This window comes from Benincasa hispida, chromosome 10 (assembly GCF_009727055.1).
Source record: "Benincasa hispida cultivar B227 chromosome 10, ASM972705v1, whole genome shotgun sequence".
Lineage (NCBI taxonomy): Eukaryota > Viridiplantae > Streptophyta > Magnoliopsida > Cucurbitales > Cucurbitaceae > Benincasa > Benincasa hispida.
In genome coordinates this window covers 9,542,028-9,553,601 of record NC_052358.1, presented here as the reverse complement: position 1 = coordinate 9,553,601, position 11,574 = coordinate 9,542,028, and the positions used below count along the sequence as shown (strand labels likewise).

General features: G+C 34.4%; 1 protein-coding gene across 2 annotated transcripts; it reads left to right on the top strand.

Moving 5' to 3' along the window:
- The first annotated feature begins 7,403 nt into the window (after positions 1–7,403).
- LOC120087984 (lipid phosphate phosphatase gamma) lies at positions 7,404–10,568 on the top strand. 2 transcript variants are annotated; one of them, XR_005484762.1, is made up of 3 exons: positions 7,404–8,454; positions 8,866–8,992; positions 10,172–10,568. XR_005484762.1 is itself a non-coding variant. In XM_039045007.1 (2 exons), the coding sequence occupies exon 1, from the start codon at positions 7,760–7,762 to the stop codon at positions 8,426–8,428; it is 669 nt and encodes a 222-aa protein (XP_038900935.1). In that variant the 5' UTR covers positions 7,406–7,759; the 3' UTR covers positions 8,429–8,454; positions 10,172–10,568. The 2 variants fall into 2 exon arrangements, 1 of the variants encoding a protein (XP_038900935.1); XM_039045007.1 differs by lacking the exon at positions 8,866–8,992 and having other exon boundaries at positions 7,406–8,454.
- The last annotated feature ends 1,006 nt before the right edge of the window (positions 10,569–11,574 follow it).

Sequence of the window (11,574 nt, the reverse complement as noted above, 5' to 3'; positions counted from 1 at the left end):
TTACCTTTAGGTTACCTCTGACTTCTTAGGTACTAGTACTCCTCTAATGAACAACCTGTTTATGCAATAAATAGAGGCCAATGAGAGGGTAGGGCCCTTTGTTCAAGTTTAGAGAGACCACCTAAAGGAACACTCATTTACTTACTCGAATGAATGTATAACATCCCTAATTTCAGGAAAATTTAAGTTAATTATCTAAAATTATTGAGTTTAAATTTCCCTTTCATTTGAAAAATTGGGATTAAATTGAAATAATTGAAAAACTCTTATTGGTTAAATTGAATTTAATTGATTAGATATTCGAATTGATTATCTTGAAAATATTGAATTTTGCTTCCCTTTGATTTTGGATTTAATTTGTATCAAATTGATGGATCTTATGCCTTTAATTTTGGTTTTTGAAGCCTAAATTAAGATAATTTGAAAAATTAATTGATTTATAAATTTAATAGAATCTTTGGAAATTTTAAAGATATTGTGATAAAATATTTTATTTATCTTTTCAAAATTTGAAAAAAAAAATAAAAGAATTGAGATTTTTTTCGAAATTAAATGAGAGTGAAAGGAGGCCAAAAATTGGGAGAAAGCAATTCGATTTTTCAATGATAGTTTTCACAAAATTATTGATTGCTAGATTTTGAACCGTTGGATCGTGCTCAAATTTGGTTAATTTGTTTGAGACATATAGAGTTCCATTTTGAACGGTTGGATTGTTGTTTGAAGCCCTGATTTATTCGTAATCATTGCTGAATAAAATCTGTAAAACCAGAAATTCCCCTTCTCTTTCACTCTTGCAAACCCTCTGTAAGACCCTCACTACTCGCCGCTAGCCTAAACAATTTATGCCCTGTCTCTTATACACATCTAGATGTGTATAAGAGACAGGTTTATATTTATGGAAGCCACAAGTCGACGCGCTGTCGGCCGCCACTGTCCCGATCTTTGCCGAAATTTTGAGGAAACCCTTAGGTAAGACTTATTTTTCCTTATAATTTGGGAGGTTCACCCTTTGATTTTGGGTTGAATTAGTAACCTCTCTTTGGTTTGAAACTTGAGAAAGTTTTGAGGCATTGACCCTCGAGCTAGAGACCATTTTGTTTTGTAGAAAATTAGTGAAGATCAGTAAGTTTTGTAAGTTGTGGGATGATTATTCTTTTGGATTGAGAGTAATAGTGGGAAAATTAAGTTATTGATTTTGGATTTAATTCATGATCAGGTTGGCTAATTAAATCGAGTATTGAAATTTGTCTTGGACCAACCCACAACTTTAGGTTGATTTAAGTGTGCTAAAGAAGTTCTAAGAAGATTTTGTTTTGCATTTTTTACCAAGTTGAGGTAAGTGGTACTATTATAGGTGCCTTTGTGCCAGGTGACCTAGTCTTGCATTTTTTACCAAGTTCATGTTATTTTTTTCATGTTTCATGTTTGACGGTGTGCCTACGAGCCGTTAGACATGTTATTGTGGCTCAAAAGTTGGAACAATTAGGGTCTTTAATGATAGAATCTCATCATTTTTTGAGAAAACGCATGGAATTACTCGAACACTGCAAAAGAATATTTATTACTAAAACACTACGACACTAACGCATGATATTGTAGGATCTCGACAAGAGGCTAACGCATGATTAAGAAAAGTGTCGCAGGAAAAGTCTAACACATGGGGCATGCGTCGGAGGGATTCAACGCAAGGAAGATTCATTCATTCAGGTTGTTTGTGTCAAATCACCACTTGCAAGCATGAGCACCTGCAGCAGGTGGCGTCTGAAAAGCATTTGAGTGTCAGGCGGCTGACCAGGGTATGGAATTTAATATTGTCCATCATCAAGTTGGAGAAGACCGACAACTATAAATAGAAGAAATCCCACATGATGAAAGAGTTCGAAGTTCGAAGTTCTCAACTCTCAGTTTTTAGTTTTAGTTTTAGCTTAGTCTTAGGTTTAGATCTTTAGAGCTGTGCTATGGTATCGAGAAGAACAAGAGGGAAGAGAACCACCACCATCGCCGATCAAGGAGTGGAGAAAGCTGAGCTCGAGAGAGACAATTCTTCCAATTCTTCCATAAGTGGTTGTACACAACTAGAATTGAGCCAAAGAGGACAAGAGATTGCACTCTGCGGCTTGACTCCTTTCATTTCACTTTACTTATCGTTTTCATCTTTTCATTTGATTAAATATTGGTTTTGTAAAGACAATCAGTTTCTTTATAAATTCACATATTTGATCTATCATACTTTGCCATTGGTTATTTATTGTTTATGTTGGATACATCTATACTTCATACAAAATTCCATTTCGAATGCTTAAGCCAACTAAATCAATTGGTAAAAGCATCTTTAGCTTAAATTATTCGAGAGAATAAGTAAGCCAGCATCAAGTTAGAACGCCTAGTATATCTAAAGATAGACGCACTGGTGTTTTATTGCATCCTATGTTTGACGCATACATCCTAGAGATAGGTATTGTATGATATTCGCATTGAAAAGTGTCGAATAGAGTCTAACGCATAAACGGAGAAAAACAAGTTATCTCATTCGCATCATATTCTTGTTCATGTACATCCAACTTAGATCGACACATATCACTTGCATCAAACTCCATTTTCACATGACCCATCATTCTCTACTCGACCCTTTTGTATCTTCTTACACACACACAGCAGCTTAGTATAAATAACTCATTTCTCTTTACACTTAGGATATCCCTACAACAGTTACAACGCAAGGTTTACGTTAGCTTTAATCTGAATCCCTGAGTTCGACCCTAGACTTACTAGGAACCTGAGTTGGATTTATACTTGGATCTGATTCAGGAAAACTTGAACGTCAATAGAGGAGTGTCATACGTCCTTTTGTACATCACTAACGCATCAACGCGTTACTAATGCATCATAAACGCATCAACGCATCATTCATATTTACACTTATTTTTTCAATTATTTTATACGAAACACTCATAAGCTTGAATCACGAAATCAACGAACACAAGGCACACGTTCTTAGTTATGAGATTAAAGTTTCTTTATAAGATAAAAAAAGAGGTGAAGAAGAGACTATAAATTCTATTAAGGATTACTAGATATTAAAGTCAAAATGTTCCAAGAAAATTTTTGAAAAGATTAATAGGTCATGATCACTTTCATGGTATCGAAGTTGGTGGATCGAGTAATGTATGGTGTTTTGGTTCTTCATGTAACATGCCTAAAAGGAAGAAGAATTACTAGTTGGAGCATAAAGCAATAGCACGAGGAACTGTTTACAAGACCTAGGTAGGATGAATTGGTCAAAGAATACCAAGATGGTTGAAATTATAGTTACCTTTAGATGGGAGAAAACGAGTTATTGGATTGAAGAATTCTTAAGGTGCTTAGGTTTGAACTATGTGTTTGTTGCAATGAAAAGGTTCTAGTTTAATTAACTATAACAAGAGGAAGGATAAACTTTTTGAAGTTTAAAAGCAATGTTATCTTGTGAGGATACCCTATTATAGTTCCAAGTTTGGAATGGAATTTTAGATTTATGGAAAAGGTTATAAAGGGTCACATATTTTGGTTTAGGGATTATGTTTCACTTGGAAAGTAAAAAGTGCACTTTTAAGTTGTTGGGTTAATCAAGGATAAATGTGAAGAAAATAATAGTATTTAAGAAAAGATGTTATTCATTTGGGGAGATAAATAGAAATTAATATGTTCAAGATTCTCAAATAATTAAGAAAGATTTGGATTTTAAGACATGATATGGGTGGATATAAGGCATGGTTTAGTGTAAAATAGGAATCTCTCAATACCATTTCTAACTGTGTACTGCAGTATGCAGTGTTAAAAAAAAAATATATAACTTGCTTAGGTTGTTGGATTGTAGATTGTGAAAAGGGATTCGAATAGTCACATATTTTGGTACAGATATATTTCACTAGGAAAGTGAAATAGAGCATCTTGGATTTATTGGTCTTGGAAAAGATAAGGGAAGATGAAATGATTTGAGAAATATTTTGTTGTTTTGAGAAGGTATGGGGAATTGATGTTTTGAGATTAAGAACAAAGGTTTGGTTTGGTGTCCAAGATAGGAAATATGTGTTTATGAACCTTTAGAGTTGGTATGAACAATCTCATTACTATTTGGAACTATGGATCTTAGTTTTTGTTGGTTGAATGGATATCCTGCCTAAGCTATTGGTCATGGAACTTAGTTTTAGCGTGAGAATTTGATTAAGCTAGACTATCATGTGTTGGAAGAGTGCTTAGCAATCTTCTTCAAATTATAGTGGAGTCGGAGAAAATAACGTTTTATGAAAGGATGTTTAGTAGCAATAGTTGCTAGAAACTATGGAAATGGAAGGGGTAAGGCCTCGTTAAAGAGGGGAAAGACGTTGAAAGGTATTAGCAAGGTTTAGAGATTTTGATTGTGGACACAATTTGATTTGAAGGTGCAAGTAATCTAGCTCAAAGTAAAAAACAAGCTATATGAGTATTAAGGTTGAGTAAATTTGATCTCCTAAAATGACCCCTAGCACTAGAGATGAACTTGAGTTGAGGGAAACTCCTATCCTTAAGGCTCTTCATAGAAGGACTCTAGTAGAGTTGGAATAGCCTAAGTCACTGATACAAGAACCATTTAGCAAAGTGTTTCATATGTGCCTTAATGTTTTGCCTTGGAGCACATCAACTTTGTTTATTAGGAAAGAAAGATGATTCACGCAACTTTGTATCAATTAATACGGATTGAATACGATAGCGTATCTCGGTTGTAGGGGATTTTTAGGGCAATTAGGTGCCAAATCCGAATTCTGAATCTTGGATTTGAGATGTCATGAGAGATATGTTTCTGTTGCATGGACAGTGAGGTGACCCACTCTATGGAGTGTGAACATTCTCAATATAAATGTATGCAATCATAAAGGTCTTTATCTTAGAAACTGGCATCAGTTAATGGTTACAACTATTATGAGGTTATGGTGATGTATTTTGGAATGACAAATGCTCTACAGTATATGGGGACTTCAAGAGCTTCATTTAAGTGAGATTTTCAGACTCGTGCATATAAGGGTCTAAATGGTGGTATGTGTTTGTTTTAAGATTAACGAGTAACATGATATTGTCTCAGATAAGTTATATAATTCATGGTAGGAGGTGAAGACTTTCTGAAATTTGGAGATAGTGCTAGTTAGAAGTTCTTTGGCAGAATTATTGGTTTGAAGAAGCGATTTGGAAACATGAGGATGAGACAAGAACTAAGTATCATGAGTCTTTAAGGACTTAAACTTTCAAGGACGAAAGTCTCTTAAGGAGGGAAGAATATAACATCCCCAATTTCAGGAAAATTTAAATTAATTATCTAAAATTTTTTAGTTTAAATTTCCCTTTCATTTGGAAAATTGTGATTAAATTAAAATAATTGAAAAACTTTTATTGGTTAAATTGAATTTAATTGATTAGATATTCCAATTGATTATCTTGAAAATATTGAATTTTGCTTCCCTTTGATTTTGGATTTTAGGGCCAACTTTTAAAAAAAATAATTAAAAGAGATAATTAATTTCATGTGGTTTTGAATTGATTTAAATATTTGGAAGGATTTAACTTGTATCAAATTGATGGATCTTATACCCTTTAATTTTGGTTTTTTTTTCGAAATTAAATGAGGGTGAAAGGAGGCCAAAAATTGGGGAGAAAGCAATTTGGTTTTTCAACGACATGCGTGAGTCAACAGGTTCATATTCACATTATTTTCATATTTGATGGTATTCCTATGGGCCGCTAGACATGCGTATCAAGGTAGGACAGTACGTCTTTTGGTTTCCTTTCATCATAAAAAATCGATGTAGCTGTATGAGCCACGGGCCATCATTCTCTACTCATGGATGCATAGCCTGATCCCGGTAATGGGATCACTTACTGAGTATTTTATACTCAACCTTTCTTAATTTATGTTTTTCAGGTAAGGATAGGAATGGACCGGTGGGTGACGAGAGAGACTTGTGATTGTGCTATATGGGACATGTAAATCGGTTCCGCCCAGTTTACGTTTTCAAGCTATTTAAAATTTTTGATTTGATACTCGATGTTGGTCAAAATTTATCGGTTTAAGTTATTTTTTTCATTATTTTAGGGGCCCCGAACAAAGGTTTTACTTATTTATTATTTATTTTGAAAAACTATCTTTATTATTTTAATGAAATTTATTTTTCTCAATGGTCAAAATGTTTTGAATGTAAATGTATAATTATGAGTAACGACCTTTATCAAAGTACTAAAAAAGGTCAGGTCGTTACAGAATGAATTCCATTTTATATTATTATGTACCCAACTCCCCAGTCGATCTCGTCCCCAAAATGGTAGGCATATTGGGTCGGCAAACTGGCTGGTCGGGGAACTGACCATCCTCACCCATACAAATCAAAGGACAATCCCTCCTGAACAAGAGTTCATAATATAGTCAGGATTAAGATAAGTCACCTAGGTTATCCTATTGAAATAGAAACCTAACTAGTTAACGGTGTTACATCTAGTGGTTACTACTTCGCGATCCCAGTATTATGCAAACTCGGATACCTCCACTTGCGTGTCACCTACACAAACGCGTTAGATCATTACATTTGTATCAAATATAAAGTGGGTTGTATCCATAGTGTTACCAGGATAAGATACCAATTTTATCCTTATACTACAAACTTTTTATGTTGTATCTTGAACATTGATCCTTGTATGTCTCCACATAAAGTTCAAGACTTATAAGACAACCTTGGAGGTTAGTTTATTGGATTTAGGGTTATTAAGACAAAATAGACAACAATACAAACAATAACATTTATTGATTTAATATCCATAACTCTTTATTGATAACGGTCAATTAATAACATTTATTATCTACGAATTTTAGGGCATAAAACCCAACACTTTCAACTTGAGAAACTGAAAAAAAGAAGAGCGAAATGGTGGCCTGCGTGTGGGCTTTTTAATCTTTTACCAATATGACTATCACTAATAGTTGCTATCAGTGATATCTGACATTAATTTTATGTCATATCCTTAATATATTTATCCATGTGTTATATCTTTTATTATTTGGGTCCGATTGTTATTTGTACAACCAGCTTTTTTCAGAAAGGAAAGAAACGATTACCAAACATGAACTAAGTCGACAAAATGAATCCGTAACCTCGGGAAAAGGATTGGCTATGAGGGCTGGGCATGGGGGTCTTAGTCCGTCCCCCGGTCGGCACGCGACGACCTGCTCTCGTCGTGAAATTCGATTATGTACTAAGAATGTGAATGGTGACCTGATTTTATCTCACACACGCATATATAATCAATTTCCAAAACAAAATCAGTTTTCAAATTGAAAAATGAAGTATCAAGTAAAGTAGATTTATTAGACTTTGCGAACCACATTTTGTTGAAAATATCCATTTTTTGGTTGGACCCTTTGTAAACTATCGACATAAAATATCATTTTTTGTTTCTCTCTCTAGTCGATTTTCTGTGTGTACTTTCTGAGAAACAACGAGCATTTTCTTGCTTCATCCACGGCTTCAAGTCTCCATCGCAAATCTGTAATTTGATTCCTTCTGTCGTGAAAAATCTTTATTCTTCATCCCCCTTCCACCAATTCAATCCGGTTTTCCTCCGATCTCACGCGTTCAAATTCGTTGCGTCTCTGATCTACTTATGGTTCCCTCCGTCCAGTTCCTCCATTGAAATTCGTCAAAATTTGTGATCCATTCAGCCCTGATTCAACCCTAAAGATTCTCCATATTCCACTTCCATGGCGGCGGCACCACTTAAGGCGGTGTCCTTGACGCATGTCCGGTACCAGAGGGGAGATCAGCTCGGCCATTTCTTGGCTTGGATCTCTTTGGTCCCCGTCTTCATTAGCCTCGGTGGGTTTCTCTCTCACTTCATCTTCCGTCGTGAATTACAGGGTATGTTCTTTGCACTAGGGCTTGTAATCTCTCAATTCATAAATGAGTTCATCAAGGCCTCTGTTCAGCAAGCCCGTCCTGAGACGTGTGCGTTGTTGGAAATGTGTGATTCGCATGGTTGGCCCTCTAGTCACTCTCAGTATATGTTTTTCTTCGCTATATACTTCACTCTTTTGTCGTATAAAGGGATTGGACTTTGGGGTACTGAAAGCAAGTGGGTATTGAATCTCCTGGCTTGGTCTCTGGGTCTCTTGACCATGTATTCGAGGGTCTATTTAGGATACCATACCGTTGCACAGGTTTTTGCTGGAGCTACACTTGGTATGTTTCTTGGAGCTTTGTGGTTCTGGGTTGTCAATTCTGTGCTTTTCTGCTACTTCCCGGCTATAGAGGAGAGCCCATTTGGCAGGAAGTTGTACATTAAGGACACTTCTCATATAAGTAATGTTTTGAAGTTCGAGTATGATAATGCAAGAGCTGCCAGAGAAAAGTTGGACTGTAAGTGTGATTGATCGAGTGGGATCTGATATGTGAGAAGGTACGTATATCTTTCAATCTTTAGAGAAAGAGAAACTGGAATTTGTGCTGTAATTTGATATTTTGCTTAAATGGGCATGCTTTGTTTGATTCCATGAATTCATTATGATAATTGTATCTCCTTGCTGCTTGTTCATTGATTTGGATATGTCAGAAAGAAACTTTTACTTTGATCAGACGTTAAATTTTATGCTAGCAATCCTTTTGGAGAAGAGCTTAAGGTGATATCATAGAAGATTAAAAAGGAATTTGGATTCTATTGTGATTGATTGATTCTGTGATAGACTTTTCTGAAATTTTTGTTAGGCTGAAGGTTGCTTAAGCGGATATTTACTTTTTCTGCACGACTGAGAGTCCGAAACTTATCTTGCATAATGGATTTACTTGATTCTGATGACTTTTCCTTTTACAGTTAGAAGTATCCAATCAATCAGTCAACAGCATTGTTTTCACTTAGTCAATTTTATTTCCAGAACCAAACAACATTAGAGTTGGCTTTTGAAATAGGGACAGTTGCAAATATAGCAATCGGATCCAAGGTATTAGCAAATATAGCATAATATATAAAAAAAATTATAAATATGACAAAATTTAGATAGTCTATTAGTGATATACCATATCGTTGGTAGAAGTTTATCAGTGATAGACTATATGGTTGGTAAGAGTTTATCAACGATAGAAATCTATCGCCGTTAGATTTTGTTGTATTTGCATTTTTTTTAAAAAATGTTGTTGTACACTTAATTATTATCTCTAAAAATGCTACCCATTACAATTATCCTGTAAAATTTTTCCAACTTCTTGGATTGCATTTTCCCATTTCCTATACGACTAGTATGGAATTCAATTTTCACTCATCCAATCTAGATTTCTTGATTCATTGCTATGGTTATACTATTTTTCTTGATTTCAATGCACATAAGATTCTGAGAAGAAAATTGAGACTCCTCACTTCTCTATCCATCCTCGACTCCTGGTTTTCTGGTCAGCTTGTTGTCTCTTTGTTCCTGTATGAAGGATTTTACAGTATGTTTTGATTCACTTTCTTTTTCTTGGTTCAGGATTTTTGAGGAACTAAATTTCTGATAAATTAATTTAAATTAGAAAGTTACTAGTTAGAGAGATCCATTAAATAAATGGTAATATGGCTTCTGGTTATTATTGCAATCCATGGCAGCTATTTTCATGGAAAGATTAGAAATTTCATGCCCTTTACTTTTGTTGTTTGCCTGTTGTTAATAATAGACTTTAAAATGTTCAAACTCGAACTTTTTGCGAAGAAATTGATGTCAATTCAACTGTGATTCTGTCTTGCGGTTTGATACCTATGTCTTGTCAACTATAGAAATATATTTGGGTAGTGTGGAAGAAAACTCAAATGATATTATAAAAATAGAACAAGTGTGGCAGAAGGATTCTAGCATACAACTATAGAGCAAACTGATCGGAAACACTGTTTGGTTAGCTAATATATGTCTGCCTTTTCTTTTAACGCCCTTGGTTTAAGCGAGGGGGCTTGAGTTGTATATTTCCGTTCCCTTTTATCAATCTAGGGAGCTTATATTTTGATTTTATCAATAATTTCGATGTGAAATATGTAGGATAAGTAAGCAACCTGCCAACATAAGTTGAGCTATGCATAAGCTAATTCAAACACATGAAATGAGAAAGAGGGAGCTTATGCTTTGATTTTATCGATCTTTTTTATTTTGTTTCAGGAGATCCGAGAATGCTGTTGAAAATGGTCTTCCCCATATCATATGTGAGACCTGGTTAGGAACACACTCAGAGAAACCAGCTTTGCAAAAGGATCAATTAACCATTGTAGATTACTGAAGAGAGCTTGCGTGGTGGCTGCAATAATATTTCTGGCCATAGACAGCGTTATTTAGGTAGAAACATTGATTTGATCATCAAATACTTTGATATATAAACTTAGTTTAAAATATCATATTGGATTGGATAGGCTAATGTGGCGTGTGAAAGTTGAATTCACTCACTGGATTGAATGTGCTATGTCTTTTTCATGTATTTAAACAAAGTCTCATACACATGTAAAATTTAATGGTTTAAGAATTAAGTTTGGTGTTTTAATTGATAAAATTATTAATTTGAGATTTTAAGTCGCACAGTCCCCAGAGGTATAAATAAATTATTTTTTTTACGCCATAACAAATTATCACCAGGGATTCATTAAAGTTTTACTGAAGTGTCTGAGTTGGGAATTCAACCACTCTCTCAGCTGAAATGGATTCACAGATTTGTTGGAACCTTCGTTTCTTATCGTTTAGTTGCAAGTGTAACTCAGTGGTTCGCAAGACGACCTCCATGGATGACTTATCGAGAAGGAAAGTTTGACATGTATTTTCATTAAACTCACAGTGATAATACAAGATACTCCACTTTTCTCTTATGAAAAGGAGACCAATAAATTGTTGATAAAAACTGCTCACTTGTCCACTTCCCATAGTAAACTTATGTTGTTGGGGTTTTGATTGTTGTGCTCTACAATCAGTCTCCAAGTTCATCATTTTTTATTGTAAATTAAAGCAGCAGCTGCTCTCTCTATTTATTCACCATATTTTTTTTTTTCCCAACTTAGAATCACAAGGTCTTAGTTATAAGTCTTCCCTACTGGCATACTTAGTTCAAGGGGTTAAGAAGTAAAAACTCCACTCTTTGTTTGACTATTGAGTTCGTAATTCTCAATACTAAAAAATTATCAATTTTATACCTTATTAATTTTTTACAAGAGGTAAGACTTCACAACTCTCTACTTTATAACTCTTTAAACCTCACAATTCAACTCCAACCATGAGAGTTTAAATTGCGATATATCATTTTAGAACTCCAAAAAATTAGGTGAAACTATTCTATCATCGAATGACAGTTCAACATCAATCTCAAAGTAGTTTCGAAGATCGTTTTCAAATAATGTAGAATTAAAAAGAACTTATCCTTATAATCCAAATTACAGTTTAGAATTTGTTTGTGCACATTTGAGTATGTATAAGGTTAATTGTAATATTTTGAGTAAATTGATCTTAACTGTTGAAATTTCCTTAAATTTTTAAATTGGTGAAAAGTTTTGTGAAGAAGCTATGTTATGCTCACTCACTAC